A 22,507-nucleotide genomic window follows, 5' to 3' on the forward strand; every position below is an offset into this window, starting at 1 on the left:
ATAGTGACACTAATATTTGGTCCGTGTGTTGCAGGTGTACGTCACAGGGGGGCGTGGCTCCGAGAACGGCGCCTCCAAAGACGTCTGGGTCTACGACACTCTGCACGACGAGTGGTCCAAAGCGGCGCCCATGCTGGTCGCCAGGTTCGGACACGGGTCGGCGGAGCTGGACCACACGCTGTACGTCGTGGGAGGACACACCTCTCTGGCGGGGTCCTTCCCCGCTTCCCCCTCCGTGTCGCTCAAACAGGTGGAGCAGTACGACCCTCAGACGAACAAATGGGCCCTGGTGGCGCCGCTCAGAGAGGGCGTGAGCAACGCCGCCGTGGTCGGCGCCAAAAACAAGCTGTTTGCCTTCGGAGGAACCAGCGCCAACAGGGACAAGTACCCCAAGGTGCAGTGCTTCGACCCCTGCCAGAACCGCTGGACCGTCCCGGCGACGTGTCCGCAGCTTTGGCGCTACACGGCGGCGGCGGTCGTCGGGAGCCACGTGGTCGTGATCGGCGGCGACACGGAATTCTCCGCCAGCTCCGCGTACCGCTTCAACAGCGAGACGTACCAGTGGTCCAAGTTCGGCGACGTGACGGCCAAACGGATCAGCTGCCACGCCGTGGCGTCGGGGAACAGACTCTACGTGGTCGGCGGCTACTTTGGGGCGCAGAGGTGCAAGACGCTAGACTGCTACGACCCGTCGTCGGACTCCTGGGACAGCGTGACCAGCGTTCCCTACTCGCTCATTCCCACGGCCTTCGTCAGCACATGGAAGTACCTGTCAGCCTAGAGACCTCACCTGGACCGCATCCTGGCGGTGAGTCTTCCCGTCCTTAAACCCTCTCTCTCTCGTAGGTGAGCGTCAGTTTGAGCCGGACTAGGCCGGTTTCCAGGCCCGCACTGTTGTCATGGTTGCCGCTGGTTACAGTTACACATTATCTCGCCGCTGTGGCGAGCGGGTGTTGGGTAAACACACGGCAGCCCCGGTCTGCAGGGCCGGAGGAATGTCGGCGGCGTTGCTGATTACAGAGCGAGCGCCGCAACAGAGGACCTCTGTCATCGGATCAGGCCCGGGCTTGTTGTGGCAGGTAGGCCGGCTGGCTGCCATGGAGTCCAGGCCGGGACTTGTGGACTTTAGGAACACGTTTAGGACTGTGGATTCAAACAGAAACCTTTAAAAAAGAGGGCCGCGTAAAAATTTAAGTAATAACCGTGGCAAAACTCTAGACCAGTGTTTTTCAACCTTTTTTCAATCAATCAATCAATCAATCAATGTTTATTTATATAGCCCCAAATCACAAATGTATCAAAGGACTGCACAAATCATTACGACTACAACATCCTCGGAAGAACCCACAAAAGGGCAAGGAAAACTCACACCCAGTGGGCAGGGAGAATTCACATCCAGTGGGACGCCAGTGACAATGCTGACTATGAGAAACCTTGGAGAGGACCTCAGATGTGGGCAACCCCCCCCCTCTAGGGGACCGAAAGCAATGGATGTCGAGCAGGTCTAACATGATACTGTGAAAGTTCAATCCATAGTGGCTCCAACACAGCCGCGAGAGTTCAGTTCAAAGCGGATCCAAGACAGCAGCGAGAGTCCCGTCCACAGGAAACCATCTCAAGCGGAGGCGGATCAGCAGCGTAGAGATGTCCCCAACCGATACAGGCGAGCGGTCCATCCTGGGTCCCGACGAGCGGTCCATCCTGGGTCTCGACTCTGGACAGCCAAGGCACATTTTTTGCGTTGACAGTAAAAAGTTAGTGAAGTGAATTATATTTATATAGCGGTTTTTCTCTAGTGACTCTAAGCGCTTTACAAAGTGAAACCCAATATCTAATTTTTTACATGTAAACAAGTGTGGGTGGCACTGGGAGCAGGTGGGTAAAGTGTCTTGCCCAAGGACACAACGGCAGTGACTAGGTTGCCGGAAGCGGGAATCGAACCTGCAACCCTCAAGTTGCTGGCACGGCCGCTCTACCAACTGAGCTATACCACCCCGAAGTTGTCGGAAGTGTTTGATATAACTTTGAAGCATAACCAACCAAGCATCACTATAGCTCTTGTCTCAAAGTAGGCGTACTGTCACCAACTGGCACATCACACCCTGACTTATTTGGACTTTTTTGCGGTTTTCCTGTGTGCAGTGTTTTAGTTCTCGTCTTGCGATCCTATTTTGGTGGCTTTTTCTCTTTTTTTGGTATTTCCCTGCAGCAGTTTCATGTCTTCTTTTGAGCAATATTTCCCGCATCTACTTTGTTTGAGCAATCAGGACTATTTCAGTTGTTTTTAAACCTTCTTTGTCGGGGACATTGTTGATTGTCATGTCATGTTTGGATCTACATTGTGGACGCCGTCTTTGCTCCACATTAAGTCTTTGCTGTCGTCCAGCATTCTGTTTCTGTTTACTTGTAAGCCAGTTCAGTTTGAGTTCCGTTCTACATAGCCTTCCCTAAGCTTCAATGCCTTTTCTTAGGGGCACTCAACCTTTTTGTTTATTTTTGGTTTAAGCATTAGATACCTTTTTTACCTGCACACTGCCTCCCGCTGTTTCCGTCATCTACAAAGCAAATGCCACCAACTGATATGGAAGTGTATTACACGGTTACTCTTCCGAGCTCTGGACAACACAGACACTATACAACAACACATATTTTGCAGACTATAACTACTGGTTTGCAAAAAATATTTTGAACCCAAATAGGTGAAATTAGATAATCTCTCACGGCACACCAGACTGTGGATAAAAAACAGTGCTCTTGACCAGTGGTCCCCCAACCTTTTTGTATCTGCGGACCGGTCAACGCTTGATAATTTGTACCGCGGCCTGGCGGGGGGTGTTTTTTTTTTTTTAAATTTTTTTATTTATTTATTTTACTATAGCTGAAAAAAATGTATAAAAATAAGAATTAGCATGTCACTAAACAAGAATAGAATAGAATAGAATAGAATAGAAAGTACTTTATTGATCCCTGGGGGAAATTCAGCACCCCAGTTATCTCACAATGAACAATAATAATAATAAATAATATATGACCTATATATATATATATATATATATATATATATTCTACATTTAAGTGCAGTCAAGGAACATATGCATTATACAGTCTGATGGCTGTCGGTATGAAGGACCTCCTGTGTCGTTCTGTGTTACATTTTAGGGAGTCTGAGCCTTCCACTGAACGTGCTCATTCTCTCCGCAAGGTCCGAGTGTAGTGGGTGGGAGATGTTGTCCATAATGGCTAAGAGTTTTGCTAGACTTCTCCTCTCTGACACCACCGCCAGAGAGTCCAGCTCCACTCCTATCACGTTACTGGCCTTCTCTACCAACTTGTCCAGTCTGTTTGCGTCCCTCACTCTCAGCCCGCTGCCCCAGCAAGCCACGGCATACAAGAAAGCGCTCGCCACCACCGACTCGTAGAACATCTTCAACATCTTTGTACAGACGTTGAAGGATCCTAGCCTCCTGAGGAAGTACAGGCGGCTCTGTCCCTTCTTGTTGAGGGCCTCAGCGTCTTTTGACCCACTCAGCTTGTTGTCGATGTGTACTCTGAGGTATTTATAATCCTCTACCATGTCCACATCGACACCCCCGGATGGAAACAGGGGTCGCCGGAGTACTCCTCCTCCTTCCCAGGTCCACAACCAGCTCTTTGGTCTTCGTCACATTGAGCTGGAGGTGGTTCTTTCCACCCAATGTGACAAAGTCCTCCACCAGTGGCCTGTATTCCTCATCATCACCATCCTCAATACACCCCACTATCGCAGAGTCATCAGAAAACTTCTGAAGGTGGTAGGACCTCGACTGATAGTGGAAATGGGTGGTGTAAATGGTGAAGAGGAAAGGGGAGAGGACTGTTCCCTGCGGGGCCCCGGTGTTGCTGACCAGCCTGTCAGACACACAGTCCTGCAGTTGAACGTACTGTGGTCTGTCAGTCAGGTAATCTACAACCCAGGACACAAAGGGGACCTCCACCTGCATCTTCTCCAACTTCAGACCCAGTATCCCAGGCCGTATAGCATTGAAAGCACTGGAAAAGTTAAAAAACATGACCCTCACACTGCTTGCAGACTTGTCCAGGTGGGTGTGGGCTCGGTTCAGCAGGTAGATGACTGTGTCCTCCACTCCCAGTTGGGGCTGGTAGGCGAATTGGAGTGGGTCCAGGTGGGGCTTGACTGTAGGGCGGAGTTGTTCCAGGACCAACCTCTCCGTGGTCTTCATGATATGGAAGGTTAGCGCCACCGGATTGTAGTCCTTTGATGTGCTGGGTCGCGTGCACTTGGATGGGGACCACGCATGAGGTTTTCCACAGTGTGGGGACTTTCTGCAGCCTAAGGCTCATGTTGAAGATGTGCTGGAGCACACCAAACAGGTGTGGGGCACGTTTGTGTACTTATGGACTAAGTACATCATATCAAAAGATGATTCTTAGTTGTTATTCTAATTAGAGTCCAGTAAGCCCAAATAGCAAAGAGAAATTAATAAAAGCATGTAAACAAACAGCTTAGGCCTTAAGAGGTTTAAAGGGGAACATTATCACAATTTCAAAAGGGTTAAAAACAATAAAAATCAGTTCCCAGTGGCTTGTTGTATTTTTTGAAGTTTTTTTTCAAAATTTTACACCTCCTGGGATATCCCTAAATAAAGCTTTAAAGTGCCTTATTTAAACATGTATTTTTTCAACCGATTTCCGAACTCTAAATGGGTGAATTTTGGCAAATCAAAACGCCTTTCTGTTTATCGGTCTTTTAGCGATGACGTCAGAATGTGACGTCACCGAGGTAACACAGCCGCCAAATTCGTTTCCACATTACAAACACCGGGTCTCAGTTCTGTTATTTTCCGTTTTTTTCGACTATTTTTTGGAACCTTGGAGACATCATGCCTCGTCGGTGTGTTTTTGGAGGATGTAACAACACTAACAGGGAGGGATTCAAGTTGCACCACTGGCAAGAAATCTGCCGCCAGACCCCCATTGAATGTACCAGAGTGTCTTCACATTTTACCGGCGATGCTAAGACAGACATGGCACAGAGATGTATGGATAACCTGCAGATGCATTTGCAACGATTAAGTCAACTAAATCACAAAGGTGAGTTTTGTTGATGTTGTTGACTTACGTACTAATCCGACATATTTGGTCACGGCATGACTGCCAGCTAATCGATGCTAACATGCTATTTACGCTAGCTGTATGTACATTTGAAACTAGATACCCACATTTAATGCGAAACAAACACTTACCAATCGACGGATTTAAGTCGCTCCAGCGTCACAAGACGCAAAAGTCCTGATCGTTTGGTCCGCACATTTTACCGGCGATGCTAATAAGGCAGCCATGCTATGGGCCACTTCATTAGGTACACCCACGCTATGGCCGAATAGCGTCAATAGCTTCAGTTTCTTCTTCAATTTCGTTTTCGCTATCTGCCTCCGCACTCCGACCATCTGTTTCAATACATGCGTAATCTGTTGAATCGCTTAAGCCGCTGAAATCCGAGTCCGAATCCGAGCTAATGTCGCTATATCTTGCTGTGGTAACCGCCATGTTGTTTGTATTGGCAGCACTGTATGACGTCACAGGGAAATGGATAGTGGTTTCGAAGATAGCGAAAATAAGGGACTTTAAAGCTTTATTTAGGGATATTCCGGGACCGGTAAAATTTTGAAAAAAACTTCGAAAAAATACAACAAACAATGGGAACTGATTTTTATTGTTTTTAACCCTTTTGAAATTGTGATAATGTTCCCCTTTAAATGCGACCTAACGTGCTTGAGTGTCCGCGTCTAAACGACGATGTTTTATTGTTGTGGTATAGCTCGGTTGGTAGAGTGGCTGTCCCAGCAACTTGAGGGTTGCAGGTTCGATTCCCGCTTCCACCATCCTAGTCACTGCCGTTGTGTCCTTGGGCAAGACACTTTACCCACCTGCTCCCAGTGCCACCCACAATGGTTTAAATGTAACTTAGATATTGGGTTTCACTATGTAAAGCGCTTTGAGTCACTTGAGAAAAGCGCTATATAAATATAATTCACTTCACTATATAAATATAATTCACTTGTGTGCCGCTTTGGTGTTTATTAGCTTTGATTTGAAAGTAAACATAGTGTTTAGTGCGTGCTTTTGGCTGGGGATTCCTTTTGTTGTTGCGACATCGCACGCCTTTTCCATCTATTTAAACCTCGTCTGGTACGGACAAGCCCTTTTGTTTTGCACGCTTTGAACTTCTAAGTGCATACTTTTCCTATAGGCGTGTTATTTTCACTCCGACAGATCCCTTTTCTGGGACGCGGAGACCACATTTGGTTCCCCCCTCTGGTAAACAAGCGTGTAACTTCCATACGGCCTGCACGCCGTCCCATGCCAAGGGGGGTGACGTAAAGCTGACTGGCGAGGGAGACGCAGCTGGATGTGAGGGGTCTGAGCGGCGCTCATTTTGGGTTTCGGAGGGGCGGGGGCGGGGGGGACGGAGACAGACAGGCTGGCTTGAGTAAAAAAGATCAAGGCGCCGCATCCTTCTGTGGTTACCGCGGCGACTGACTGCCGCTGCTGCTTTTATGTTTAATTAAAGTAGAGAAAAAGGGAGAATAAGCCGAGATTTGCAGGGATCTCACCTGTTGAAGCGGGACCACATTCACACACTTCCACGTTCTTGTATTTCTGACCATCTTGAGACCTCTGAAAAAGGCCTCCCTCTTTAGGACCACCCTCTCTATATATATAATTAATTTGTATTTGCAACATTGATAATACAGTGGGGCAAAAAAGTATTTAGTCAGCCACCGATTGATGACGGAGGTCTGTAATTTTCATCATAGGTACACTTCAACTATGAGAGACAGAATGTGAAAAAAAAATCCAGGAATTCACATTGTAGGAATTTTCAAGAATTTATTTGTAAATTATGGTGGAAAATAAGTATTTGGTCAACCATTCAAAGCTCTCACTGATGGAAGGAGGTTTTGGCTCAAAATCTCACCATACATGGCCCCATTCATTCTTTCCTTAACACTGATCAATCGTCCTGTCCCCTTAGCAGAAAAACAGCCCCAAAGCATGATGTTTCCACCCCCATGCTTCACAGTAGGTGTGGTGTTCTTGGGATGCAACTCAGTATTCTTCTTCCTCCGAACACGACGAGTTGAGTTTATACCAAAATGGATACATGGATGATACAGCAGAGGATTGGGAGAATGTCATGTGGTCAGATGAAACCAAAATAGAACTTTTTGGTATAAACTCAACTATATACCAGGGGTAGGGAACCTATGACTCTAGAGCCAGATGTGTAACAGATTTCGGTACAACAGCGGCGCCAAAATCGGCGGAATTCCGCGGAAAATTCCCATCCCTGAAAGCTCTCACTGATGGAAGGAGGTTTTGGCTCAAAATCTCACGATAAATGGCCCCATTCATTCTTTCCTTAACACGGACCAATCGTCCTGTCCCCTTAGCAGAAAAACAGCCCCAAAGCATGATGTTTCCACCCCCATGCTTCACAGTAGGTATGGTGCTCATGGGATGCAACTCAGTATTCTTCTTCCTCCAAACACGACGAGTTGAGTTTATACCAAAATGGATACATGGATGATACAGCAGAGGATTGGGAGAATGTCATGTGGTCAGATGAAACCAAAATAGAACTTTTTGGTATAAACTCAACTTGTCGTGTTTGGAGGAAGAAGAATACTGAGTTGCATCCCAAGAACACCACACCTACTGTGAAGCACGGGGGTGGAAACATCACGCTTTGGGGCTGTTTTTCTGCTCTTTTCGGAAAAAATCCCTCCTTTTTGGGACCACCCTCATTTTGATAGATATCACCACAAATGAGACATTGTCTATTAGATGCAATGTTATTGGGACCATGATGGGCGGCATAGCTCGGTTGGTAGAGTGGCCGTGCCAGCAACTTGAGTGTTGCAGGTTCGATTCCCGCTTCCGCCATCCTAGTCACTGCCGTTGTGTCCTTGGGCAAGGCACTTTACCCACCTGCTCCCAGTGCCACCCACACTTGCTTAAATGTAACTTTGATGTTGGGTTTCACTATGTAAAGTGCTTTCAGTCACTAGAGAAAAGCGCTATATAAATATAATTCACTTCACAATTCACTTCATTTATGTCATCACTTGTTCACACCTCATATGGAAGCTACTTTTCCTTCATGTCTCAAGAAGGGTAGAAATACAAGAACACACACACACACACATTATTGTATTTGCTACCTTATTGAGACCTCCAAAACATGCCTACCTCTTTAGGACCATCCTTTCTAGATATATAATGATATCAATCAATCAATGTTTATTTATATAGCCCTGTATCACAAATGCCTCAAAGGGCTGCACACACCCCAACGACATCCTCGGTAGGGCCCACATAAGGGCAAGGAAAAACTCACACCAGTGGGACATCGACCATGATGACTATGGGAAACCTTGGAGAGGACCACATATGTGGACACCCCCCCCACCGAAAGCAATGGATGTCGAGCGGATCTAACTTGATATTGTGAAAGTCCAGTCCATAGTGGATCTAACGTAACCGGGAGAATCAAGTCCAAAGTGGATCCAACATAGTACCGAGAGTCCCATCCATAGTGGAGCCAGCAGGAAACCATCCCAAGCGGAGGCGAATCAGCAGCCCAGAGATGTCCCCAACCGATACATAGGCGAGCGGTTCATCTTAGATCCCGACTCTGGATGAGCGGTCCATTCTGGGTCCCGATTTTGGACAGCCAGTACTTCATCCATGGCCACCGGGACATAGGAGAAAAAGAAAGGAAACGGCAGATCAACTGGTGTAAAAAGGGGGTCTAATTAAAGGCTAGAGTATGCAAATAAGTTTTAAGATGAGACTTAAATGCTTCTACTGAGGTGGCATCTCGAACTGTTACCGGGAGCGCATTCCAGAGTCCTGGAGCCCGAACAGAAAACGCTCCATAGCCCGCAGATTTTTTTTGGGCTCTGGGAATTACTAATAAGCCAGAGTCCTTTGAACGCAGATTTCTTACCGGGACATATGGTACAATACAATCTGTAGATAAAGATGTGTATTTACAACATACATACTATGTAAATATCAAAAAGATAAGCTTTTAGGTTGTTTTTCTTTTGATTTTTTTTGTTTGTAATTGGTTTTTAACCTTCATTTTTTACTTCAAGTTATTACAGTATGTCTCTATGTACTAGGGATGCACCGATTAATCGGTAACCGAATATATTCGGCCGAATATGGCAAAAAAAAGCCACATTCGGCCTTCGGTGGAATGAGTTAAAAACAAGGCCGAATAGTGGCGTGTGACGCAATTTTTTGACGCGGTGACGTTGGGGTATGTTGTGTACCTGTATAAGTGTATGAGGTTACAAGCACACACTTATTGAGATTTACTTGAGCCTTCTGTTTACATTATTAGCCTGTTGTGTAGGCTACCTGTATAAGTGTATGAGGTTACAAGCACACACTTAATTGAGATTTACTTGAGCCTTCTGTTTACATTATTAGCATATCTACTTTGGCTAAGCAGACTTTTGCCAAAAGGACAATAATTCATTTGTTGTGGGTTTATCCACTTTAATGCACTTTATTTTTTGGGGGGAATGCATGTTTTGTTTGAAGGCCTAATATAAATGAAAAACTTTGTGCTTTTTTTGAAAAGCAAAGGCTACTGGAATATTTAAAAAATGTCAATATTCAATAAAAAAATTACTTTATTTGAAAAACATGTCTAAATATTCTAGGCTATTTATGCAATATAAAAAAATTATGAAAAACTGCATTCTTTATTCGGTATTCGGCCTTCGGCCAAGCGTTTAAATTTTATTCGGCTTCGGCCACAAATTTTCATTTCGGTGCATCCCTACTATGTACATATTTGTTTCATCTGTTTTATTATTTTTGGCCAAAGGGGACACATTTTAATTTCTTCGACACACTTGTTGTTTCATATGTTGACCAAAGGGGAAGCACTTTTAAACCGACACTCAGTCAATCTTGTCATATAGAATCTTCTTTTCCTTCTTCATGTCTCAAGAAGAGTAGGAATACAAGGACACACACACACACACATACAAAGACCTGCAATGTACTTTAATTTGCATCATCGGCCATGACACAAAAGTGTGGAGCTCCACTCAGGCCGCCCTCGTGTGGATCATGTGTTTGTGAGCCAGGGCGAGCAGATGGCGCCAAAATCTTATTAGTGGCGGGCCACCACAGATAAGTAAATGTAGAGGGAACACCACACACACACACACACACACACACAGTAGTGGAGTAACCGCAGCAGTAAGACCAGAAGAAGCAAAGCTATATTTTGCTCACTTTGGCAGCCGAGACTAATGCCTGCCTAAAAATACTTAACTCCAGAGGCTGACAACTTTCAGCTGGGGTCAGAGAGAAGTGTGTGTGTGTGTGTGTGTGTGTGTGTGTGTGTGTGTGTGTGTGTGTGTGTGTGTGTGTGTGTGTGTGTTGTGTTTCTACCCTTCTTGAGACATCAACAAGAAAAAGTAGCTTCCATATGAGGACCGGTGGACAAGTTAGGACTAAAAATCCTGGTCCCTATACGGAAAACAAGTGTGTAAGAAATTGAAATGCGCCCCCTTTGGCTAAAATTTATTAAAAAAAATATGTATATAGTAAATAATGATTACAAACCAATTAAAAACAAAATATAAAAAATTAAATAACTAAAAGCCGTCTTTTTATCACAATTTCAACTTTTTTCTTATAAAATTGGGAACAATTTCTCATATTCTTTTTGTTTCTGTAATATTGCAATATTTTCTCGTAAAATTATTACTTTTTCATGTAAAATGGTGACATTTGTCATAGAAAATTCAGACTTTTATCACAATACTGACAATTTTTTTGTTGTTTTTGTAAAATAGTGGCATTTTTTGGAGTAAAAGCATGACTTTTGTCATAATTTTGCCAAGTAAAATTATGATTATTATCATAATATTGCCAAAATGTTGAAGTTTTCTTTATAAAATTCTGACTTTGTCGAGTAAAATTACGACTCTTCATAAAATTGCCAAAATTGTAAGCTTTTCTTGTGAAAAGGCGACTGTCATTGAGTAAAATTCCAACTTTTATCATAATATTGCACAAATGTTCAGTTTTTTTGTAAATGTTTTTACTTGCGTTGAGTAAAATGACGACTTTTATTATAATATTGCCAAATTTCTAAGTTTTTCCTGTGCAATTGTGACCTTTCTCTTGTGAAATTCCAACTCATTTTTCACAACAAGCTTTTTTTATATTTGCATAGTATGTATGTATTATTAATGTTGTAAATACAAATCTTTATATATTTCAAAAGGGTGGTCCTAAAGAAAGAGGTATTTTTCACACGTCTCGAGAAGGTAACAAATACAAAATATGTGTGTGTGTGTATGTGTGTTTGTTTGTTTGTGTGCTGAGGACCGGTGGACAAGTTAGGACCGAAATCCTGGTCCCAATACGGAAAATAAGTGTGTGAGAAATTGAAATGCGCCCCCTTTGGCAAAAATTAATAAAACAAATAAAATAAATATATAAATAGAGACATGCAGTGATAAGTTGAAGTAAATAATAAAAATTAAAAACTAATTACAAACAAAATATTTAAAAAAAAAAACTAAAAGCAGTCTTTTTCGCACAATGTGTCGACTTTTTTCTTATTGAATTGGGAACAATTATTCATATTCTTTTTGTTTCTGTAATATTGCAATATTTTCTCGTAAAATTATCACTTTTTTATGTAAAATGATTACTTTTTAATGCAAAATGGTGACATTTGTCATAGAAAATTTGGACTTTTATCACAATACTGACAATTTTTTTGTTGTTCTTGTAAAATAGTGGCATTTTTTGGAGTAAAAGCATGACTTTTGTCATAATTTTGCCAAGTAAAATTCTGATTTTTATCATAATATTGCCAAAATGTTGAAGTTTTCTTTATAAAATTCTGACTTTGTCGAGTAAAATTACGACTCTTCATAAAGTTGCCAAAATTGTAAGCTTTTCTTGTGAAAAGGCGACTGTCATTGAGTAAAATTCCAACTTTTATCATAATATTGCACAAATGTTCAGTTTTTTTGTAAATGTTTTTACTTGCGTTGAGTAAAATGACGACTTTTATTATAATACGGCCAAATTTCTAAGTTTTTCCTGTACAATTGTGACCTTTCTCTTGTGAAATTCCAACTCATTTTTCACAACAAGCTTTTTTTATATTTGCATAGTATGTATGTATTATTAATGTTGTAAATATAAATCTTTATATATTTCGAAAGGGTGGTCCTAAAGAAAGAGGTATTTTTCACACGTCTCGAGAAGGTAACAAATACAAAATATGTGTGTGTGTGTATGTGTGTTTGTTTGTTTGTGTGCTGAGGACCGGTGGACAAGTTAGGACCGAAATCCTGGTCCCAATACGGAAAATAAGTGTGTGAGAAATTGAAATGCGCCCCCTTTGGCAAAAATTAATAAAACAAATAAAATAAATATGTAAATAGAGACATGCAGTGATAAGTTGAAGTAAATAATAAAAATTAAAAACTAATTACAAACAAAATATTAAAAAAAAAAACTAAAAGCAGTCTTTTTCGCACAATGTGTCGACTTTTTTCTTATTGAATTGGGAACAATTATTCATATTCTTTTTGTTTCTGTAATATTGCAATTACTTGTAATTGTATTACTTTATGTAAAATTATTACTTTTTAATGCAAAACGGTGACATTTGTCATATAAAATACTGACTTTTATCACAATAAAGCCAATTTTTTTGTTGTTCTTGTGAAATAGTGACATTTTTGGAGTAAAATCATGACTCATGATTATTATTATAATATTGCAAACATTTTAAAGTTTTCTTATAACATTCTGACTTTTGTCGAGTAAAACTACGACTTTTCATAAAATTCCCCAAATTGTAAGCTTTTCTTGTAAAATGGCGACTGTTATTGAGTAAAATTCCAACTTTTATCATAATATTGCACAAATGTTCAGTTTTCCTTGTACAATTTTGACTTGCGTTGAGTAAAATGACGACTTTTATTATAATACGGCCAAATTTCTAAGTTTTTCCTGTGCAATTGTGACCTTTCTCTTGTGAAATTCCAACTAATTTTTCACAACAAGCTTTTTTTATATTTGCATAGTATGTATATTTTACTAATGTTGTAAATACACTTCTTTATATATCTAGAAAGGTTGGTCATTTTTCACAGGTAACAAATACGCGTGTGTGTGTTTTCTATTTCATGTTTATGTCAGAGCTGAAAACCTGCTCTCAGCTGTTTTAAAGTTGTTTCCCTAACAATGTCTCTCCGCCACACAACTCCAAACACAGGATTCATACAAGCGGACACAAATACTGGGGGTGTCAAATCGCTGACATTAGCCGTCCTTTTGAAAAATTGCCAGCCGTGCTTCCTCTAATTCGGGAGGAATGAAGGTGTGGCCTGCATTCCTATAAGCAGAAGATGAGTTGCATGTTTGCTTGCATGATCAATGTTAAAGTAACAATAGAGCTGGGAAACAAGTTGACTTTATACCAGACCTGGGCAATTATTTTATTAGTCCTACATAACGGCGAGCATGACATGGCTAATTTAAATATCAGACACGTTTGTTGCGTGTTTTGGTGAAGCTTTAGGAAGTGTTTTGTGCAAAAGTAGGATCATTTTTGTAACATCAGACTGCAGGCAGACGGGACCTGACCTGGGATCTCTGTGGCAAAGTTCAACATAACGTCCCTCGTTAGAGCGCTGACCCGTGACGACCTGGCAAATGTTTATCTATTCTTCACCCCCCCCCCCCCCTCCCTCCATCGTCATCGCTAGCGGCGCTCGCCTTAATGTTAACGGCTTCAACCGACGCCTGGTGAGGTGGCCGACACCTGGCAGGGTCAGGGGTCGCGCGTGGATGGGGTCGGGCGGGGGTGTGGGGGGGGTTTGGGGGGATACCTCGCCGGCTCGTGGCGTCCCAGGACAGCTGCCGTAAAAACGGAAAGGTCACAGCGGGATCATGGAGGAGTAAGGAGGCCCCCAGTCACTCAATACTAATGTTTTATTAATGGCCAAACTCAATGAAGCTTTCATTATAGCGTCTGCAAAACACACACACACACACACACACGTATTTGTTACCTTCTTGAGACCTCTGGAAAAGGCCTACGTCTTTCTAGATATATAAAGATTTGTATTTACAACATATATATATATGTATATGTGTGTATGTATGTATGTATATATATGTAGGTGTGGGAAAAATCACAAGACTACTTCATCTCTACAGAACTGTTTCATGAGGGGTTCCCTCAATCATCAGGAGATTTTAATGGAAGCATACACATACAATGGTTTATATAGGGCACAGAGTGGGTGAGTACAGGCAGGCGTAGGGGCGTGGTGATTGGCTCATGTGTTACCTAGGAGGTTTTTCCCATCTTTGGCGGCATGTTGAAATGATTTCACTGCGCTTGTTGAGGGATGATAGATCTGGATGATATATAATAAACAGTTTCTCTTTTAAGTATAGGTTGCATCTTTTATTACCACTGTTGTAAGGTGTGCTGGATGCAAGAATTTGCCATGTTATTGAATATTCAACATTATTGTCTTTGAGGTTCCAAATGTGCTTGCTGAGTTCTGTAGAATTCCGCAAAGTCTGGTTTCTAAAGGAGGCGTTGTGATTATTCCATCTGGTTTCAAACGCTCCTTCGGTTAATCCTACGTACGTGTCGGATGTGTTAATGTCCTTGCGTGTTACCTTTGCTTGGTAAACGACTGATGTTTGTAAGCACCCCCCGTTGAAAGGGCAATCAGGTTTCTTGCGACAGTTACATTCCTTATTGGTTTCAGAGTCGTTTAGTCTGGGGGTAGGCAGTCCTTTTGCAATTGCTTTGTTGTGGTTTGAAATGATTTGTTGTATGTTATTCATACAGCTGTAGCTCAATTTAATGTTGTTCTTGTTGAATATTTTTCTTAGGGTGTTGCCTTTGGGGAAGTGTTTGTCGATCAGAGTGAGGAACTTGCAGCCGATATTGGTTGAGTCGTTTTTGCTGAATCGTGGATTGTACCGGATGATGTTGTTTCGTTTTCTGCTCTTTTTTGGTTGGTTTCCTGGAGTGGGTTCATAGGTGAGGGTGAAGTTGTATCCGCTTTCATCAAGTGCTTTCTGGCACGGGGGGGTTGCTTGGTCGAATTCAGCTTTGCTAGATGACAGCATCGATAGCCTTTTATTAATTCCGGTAGGTATTCTTTTCGTGGTGGTGGGTGGTTGATTGCTGTCATGGTGCACGTATTGGAGTTTTGTGTTGTGTTTCGTGAATGGTTGGTAGCTGATATATATATATATATATATATATATATATATATATATATATATATATATATATATATATATATATATATATATATATATATATATATATATCTATATACTGTATGTATGGGGAAATATAAAAAAGGTAGTAAGCTTTTAGTTAATTTTTGTTGTTTGTAATTGTTTTTCAATCTTCATTATTTACTTCAAGTTATTACAGTATGTCTCTATATACATATTTATTTTATGTATTTAAAAAAAAAAAATGAATTTTGGCCAACGGAGGCGCATTTAAATTTCTTACTCACACTTATTTCATATGTTGGCCAGAGGGGGTGCATTTCAATTTCTTACACACACTTGTTATTTCATATGTTGACTGAAGGGGGAGCACTTTTAAAAGCGACACACAGTCCAGTATTTCGTACCTTCTTGAGACCTGAGAAAAATGCCTACCTCTTTAGGACCACCCTTTCTAGATATATAAAAAAATGGTATTTACAACATTATTAATAAATATATATAAATACTATGCACATATAAAAAAGGTAAGCTTTTAGTAAATTGTTGTTTCTAATAGTTTTTTAATCTTCATTATTTACTTCATGTTATTACTGTATACATATTTATTTTATTTTATTTTTTAAATTAATTTTGGCCAAAGGGGGCGCATTTCAATTTCTTAAACATACTTGTTATTTCATATGTTGGCCAGAAGGGGAGCACTTCAAATTTTTATACACACTTGTAATTGTTTTTCAATCCTCATTATTTACTTCAGGTTATTACGGTATGTCTCTCTATACATATTTATTTTATTTTATTTTTCAAATTAATTTTGGCCAAAGGGGGCGCATTTCAATTTCTTACACACACTTGTTATTTCATATGTTGTCCAGAGGGGGAGCACTTTTAAAAGTGACACACAGTCAATGTGAAAAATCCCTCCTTTTTGGGACCACCCTCATTTTGATAGATATCACCACAAATGAGACATTATTAGCTGTAATGTTATTGGGACCATGATTTATGTCAACACTTGTTCACACCTCCTCATATGGAAGATACTTTTCCTTCTTCATGTCTCAAGAAGGGTAGAAATACAACACACAAACACAGATTCTTGTATTGTTTAACTTATTGAGACCTCAGAAAAATGCCTACCTCTTTAGGACCAACCTCTCTAGATATATAAAGTTTTGTATTTACAACATTAATAATATATATATATATTATACACATATAAAAACAAGAAGCTTTTAGTATTTGTTTTATTTTTATTTTTTTTTAAACTTTATTATTTACTTCGTTATTACAGTATGTCTCTATGTACATATTTATTTTATCTTTTTTTTTTTAATTTTTGACCAAAGGGGGCACTTTTCAATTTCTTACATAGTACTTGTTATTTCATATGTTAACCAGAGGGGGAGCACTTTTAAAAGCGACGCACAGTCCATTTGAAAAATCCCTTTTTTTGGGACCACCCTAGTTTTGATAGCTGTCACCACCAGGGGGTGCAATTGAGACATTCTCTATCGCAGGGGTGTCAAACTCAAATAGAGTGGGCCAAAGTTTTAAAACCGAACAAAGCCGTGGGCCAAGGTTGAACAAATTATCCTTTTAATAGGGACCCAAACAAGTTTTGCATTGAATATTGAACAAGCAAGGCTGATATAATTTTATAGTGACATGCAAAATCAAGTTTCAAATGATAATACTTAAAAAATATCAATGGCATATCAAATAAAAGTAAAATAAAAATTTAATGCCTCTTTTCGGCGGCGGGGTTTGGTGGTAACGGGGTTGTATATTGTAGCGTCCCGGAAGAGTTAGTGCCGCAAGGGCTTCTGGTTATTTGTTCTGTTGTGTTACGGTGTGGATGTTCTCCCAAATTGTTTGTCATTCTTGTTTGGTGTGGGTTCACAGTGAGGCGCATATTTGTAACAGTGTTAAAGTTGTTTATACGGCCACCCTCAGTGTGACCTGTATGGCTGTTGACCAAGTATGCCTTGCATTCACTTGTTTGTGTGTATAAGTTGCATATATTATGTGCCTGGGCCAGCACGCTGTTTGTATGGAGGAAAAGCGGACGTGGCGACAGATTGTAGAGAACACCAAAGGCAGGGTTTTTAGGGCCCACCCCCCAACATTGTTGTCCGGGGAGAAATTCGGGTGGGGCACTGAACTTCGGGTTGACGAGTATGAGTATTAGCGGTGAATGTGGCGTTAAAGCGGCGGGCCAGCTCTAATGTTAATTTGATATTGCCTCAAGGGCCAAATGAAAGTAGACAGCGGGCAAAATTTGGCCAGAGTTTGACGCCCACGTTCTATCAGATGCAATGGTTTTCGGTATTGGGACCATGTTTTGGGTCCTAATTTGTACATCGGTCCTCATATGGAAGGTACTCTTCCTTCTTCATGTCTCAAGGGCGGCATAGCTCGGTTGGTAGAGTGGCCGTGTCAGCAACTTGAGGGTTGCAGGTTCGATTCCCGCTTGTGCCGTCCTAGTTACTGCCGTTGTGTCCTTGGGCAAGACACTTTACCCACCTGCTCCCAGTGCCACCCACACTGTAACTTAGATATTGGGTGTCACTATGTAAAGCGCTTTGAGTCACTATATAAATATAATTCACTTCACACTTCAAGAAGGGTAGAAATACAAGAACACACACACACACACACACACACACTCCAGGTCGCTGGAGTAATCAGTCTGCTGATTTGCATAATTCCAATGGCCTTTTTAATTGGCCTTGCCTCTCAGTAAGAGAAAGAAAAAGGGTTTTTGAAATGGTCCAATAACGCAGCGCGCTAATTTGATTATTTGGATGAAAAAGGAGGAGCCGTCATAGTTCCAGAAGCTTCTTCGGGGAAGCCAGCTGGCACACACTAAAGTGTCTGCGTCCGCTAGTTCGGCTCGGATTACGTAATATCCCGAGTGGTGGCAAAGTTGCAGAGGAGGCCATCTTTTGTTTTTGTTTTTTGAATGCGCCAACTTTCTTACAAAATAAGAAAATATATCAATATATTTATTTCAATAGAATGGGTTTAGAATTGAGGGGAAAATGTTATTTGGATGTGAATTGAGTTTTTGGGGCACAACTACTAGCTATCGTCATTAGAACCGATACGGTACCAATTCCCGGTACCTGGGAGTCAACGTTAACAATTTTCTGTACTTTTAGTGTGGGTTAACAAATTGTTTGGTAATAAAAGTGTGTTTTTAACGTCACATTTGAACATGATCTGACTATAACTGTGTTCAGTTATTTCTTGTTTTATTATCACATTTGAGTCGCAGTTGCACTTCCGAGACACTAGGTGGCACTACGGTATGTTGTCTTAACGAGAAAGTAGCTTTTTCCTTGAAGCTGAATGTGTTACGTTGCGCCCTACGCTTTGTTTATACTGTAAGTATCAGGGGTGTAAAAACAAAATACATTTTCGAATGTATTGTTTCTATCGATTCTTAAGCAATTAAAAAAAATAATCATAATAAATAAATATATATATATACATGTCCTTTGTCACCAATTCTGTTCATAACTTTTATGGACAGAATTTCTAGGCGCAGTCAAGGCGTTGAGGGGTTCCGGTTTGGTAACCGCAGGACTAGGTCTCTGCTTTTTGCAGAGGATGTGGTCCTGATGGCTTCATCTGACCGGGATCTTCAGCTCTCGCTGGATCGGTTCGCAGCCGAGTGTGAAGCGACCGGAATGAGAATCAGCACCTCCAAGTCCGAGTCCATGGTTCTCGCCCGGAAAAGGGTGGAATGCCATCTCCGGGTTGGGGAGGAGACCCTGCCCCACGTGGAGGAGTTCAAGTACCTAGGAGTCTTGTTCACGAGTGAGGGAAGAGTGGATGGTGAGATCGACAGGCGGATCGGTGCGGCGTCTTCAGTAATGCGGACGTTGTACCGATCCGTTGTGGTGAAGAAGGAGCTGAGCCGGAAGGCAAAGCTCTCAATTTACCGGTCGATCTACGTTCCCATCCTCACCTATGGTCATGAGCTTTGGGTCATGACCGAAAGGATAAGATCACGGGTTCAAGCGGCCCAAATGAGTTTGGGTCTCTCCCTTAGAGATAGGGTGAGAAGCTCTGCCATCCGGGAGGAACTCAAAGTAAAGCCGCTGCTCCTTCACATGGAGAGGAGCCAGATGAGGTGGTTCGGGCATCTGGTCAGGATGTAGGAGGCCACGGGGAAGACCCAGGACACGTTGGGAAGACTATGTCTCCCGGCTGGCCTGGGAACGCCTCGGGATCCCCCGGGAAGAGCTAGACGAAGTGGCTGGGGAGAGGGAAGTCTGGGTTTCCCTGCTTAGGCTGTTACCCCCGCGACCCGACCTCGGATAAGCGGAAGATGATGGATGGATGGATGGATATATATACATATATATATATATATATTAAATATATTGTGTCCTGTCCAACCACTCAGTCAACTCATATTGTTGACGATCCATATCTTCTCTACAGATTTACTTTAGAAAATGATTTGGATACTTCTCTTGTTGTCTTATTTGTATTTGACTTCATTAAATGTTTGGATAGAGCAGTGGTTCTCAACCTTTTTTCAGTGATGTACCCCCTGTGAACATTTGTTTTAATTCAAGTACCCCCTAATCAGAGCAAAGCATTTTTGGTTGAAAAAAAGAGATAAAGATGTAAAATACAGCACTATGTCATCAGTTTCTGATTTATTAAATTGTATAACAGTGCAAAATATTGCTCATTTGTAGTGATGTTTCTTAAACTAGTTGGAGAAAAAAAAGATATAAAAATAACTAGGGATGCACCGATTAATCGGTAACCGAATATATTCGGCCGAATATGGCAAAAAAAGCCACATTCGGCCTTCGGTGGAATGAGTTAAAACAAGGCCGAATAGTGGCGTGTGACGCAATTTTTTGACACGGTGACGCAATCAACCAACGTGCAGTGACGTTGGGATATGTTGTGTACCTGTATAAATGTATGAGGTTATAAGCACACACTTATTGAGATTTAGTGGGGCCTCTGTTTACATTATTAGCCTGTTGTGTAGGCTACCTGTATAAGTGTATGAGGTTACAAGCACACACTTATTGAGATTTACTTGAGCCTTCTGTTTACATTATTAGCATATCTACTGTGGCTAAGCAGACTTTTGCCAAAAGGACAATAATTCATTTGTTGTGGGTTTATCCACTTTAATGCACTTTATTCTTTTTTGGAATGCATGTTTTGTTTGAAGGCCTAATAAAAATGAAAAACTGTGCTTTTTTTGAAAAGCAAAGACTACTGGAATATTAAAAAAATGTGAATATTCAATAAAAAAATTACTTTATTTGAAAAACATGTCTGCGATGAGGTGGCGACTTGTCCAGGGTGTACCCCGCCTTCCGCCCGATTGTAGCTGAGATAGGCGCCAGCGCCCCCCGCGACCCCAAAAGGGAATAAGCGGTAGAAAATGGATGGATGGATGAAAAACATGTCTAAATATTTATTCAAGGCTATTTATGCAATATTAAAAAAAATGTGAAAAACCGTATTCGGCCTTCGGCCAAGCGTTTAAATTTTATTCGGCTTGGGCCACAAATTTTCATTTTGGTGCATCCCTAAAAATAACAAAAAACTTGTTGAAAAGTGATTCAATTATAAATAAAGATTTCTACACATAGAAGTAATCATCAACTTAAAGAGCCCTCTTTAGGGATTGTAATAGAGATCCATCTGGATTCATCAACTTCATTCTAAACATTTCTTCAAAAAAACAAAAAAATCTTATTTATGGAACATGTCCACAAAAAAATCTAGCTGTAAACACTGAATATTGCATTGTTGTATTTTTTTTATCACAGTTTTTTAACTTACATTCATATTTTGTTATTCAATAAATATATTTATAACAATTTTTAGAATTGTTGCTATTTTTAGAATATATTTTTTTAAATCTCACGTACCCCTTGGCATACCTTCAAGTACCCCCAGGGGTACGCGTAAGCCCATTTGAGAACCACAGGGCTAGAATATATTAAAACAGTTTTCTTGTAAATAATATAATTATTATCACACACACACTAGGTGTGGTGAAATGTGTCCTCCGCATTTGACTCATCCCCTTGTTCCCCCCCTGGGAGGTGAGGGGAGCATTGAGCAGCAGCGTGGGCCGCGCTCGGTAATCATTTGGTGGTTTAACCCCCAATTCCAACCCCTGATGCTGATTGCCAAGCAGGGAGGAAATGGGTCCCGTTTTTTTGTAGTCTTTGGTATGACAACCGGGGTTTGAACTCACAACCTACCAATCTCAGGGCGGACACTCTAACCACAATAAACATTTATCAGATCTGTCTTTCTTATGAAGGAATGTACCAATAGGTAATCATTAAAAACTGGCGATCAATGTTATTAAAATTTTTTTAAAATTTTGAATCGAAAATCGGTTCAACTCGAATCCTTACTGCCGAGAACCGAACGGAATCGACTCAGGCGATGTCCAAAGATTCACAGCCCTAATTGTACTTATTACACGTCAGCTTTTCCAAATTGCCCTGCGATGAGGTGGCGACTTGTCCAGGGTGTACCCCGCCTTCCGCCCGATTGTAGCTGAGATAGGCGCCAGCGCCCCCCGCGACTCCCCAAAAGGGAATACGCGGTAGAAAATGGATGGATGGATTCATTTTAAATCGAAAATCGGTTTAACTCGAATCCTTACCCCCGAGAACCGAACGGAATCGACTCAGGCCATGTCCAAAGATTCACAACCCTGGTAATGATCGTACTTATTACACGTCAGCATTTCCAAATTGCCCTGCGATGAGGTGGCGACTTGTCCAGGGTGTACCCCGCCTTCCGCCCGATTGTAGCTGAGATAGGCGCCAGCGCCCCCCGCGACCCCAAAAGGGAATAAGCGGTAGAAAAATGGATGGACGGATGGCATTTCCAAATTTGGAGGCGTCCAAATTGCCATGTAAAACCGCTAATGCTAATAGTAGCCTGCCTATGGCAAATGCAATGTAAATTAGCATCAAGCTAAGGCATTTTGCAAGAGTGGAGCCTTACTTTATGTCAGAGAGTTTTCTACCAAGCGTACTTAATAAAATACGTGAATCGGTACCCGGTGGTACCGACAAAGTTACGGAACCGACACCATTCCCTAGATACCCTTGAGAGAAATGTTACGAAGATAATGTTTGGACCATGTGTGAAT

At 41.6% G+C, this 22,507-nt stretch overlaps 1 protein-coding gene across 1 annotated transcript in view; it reads left to right on the forward strand.

Moving 5' to 3' along the window:
- The window catches only part of enc3 (ectodermal-neural cortex 3), a 45,976-nt gene that overhangs the window by 17,078 nt on the left and 6,391 nt on the right, over positions 1 to 22,507 (forward strand). Inside the window, exon 3 of the mRNA XM_061883098.1 lies at positions 35 to 808. Coding sequence (XP_061739082.1) covers positions 35 to 781 — 747 coding nt within the window. The 3' untranslated portion in view covers positions 782 to 808. The remainder of the gene's footprint in view (positions 1 to 34; positions 809 to 22,507) is intronic.

Source organism: Nerophis ophidion, linkage group LG22 (assembly GCF_033978795.1).
Source record: "Nerophis ophidion isolate RoL-2023_Sa linkage group LG22, RoL_Noph_v1.0, whole genome shotgun sequence".
NCBI lineage: Eukaryota > Metazoa > Chordata > Actinopteri > Syngnathiformes > Syngnathidae > Nerophis > Nerophis ophidion.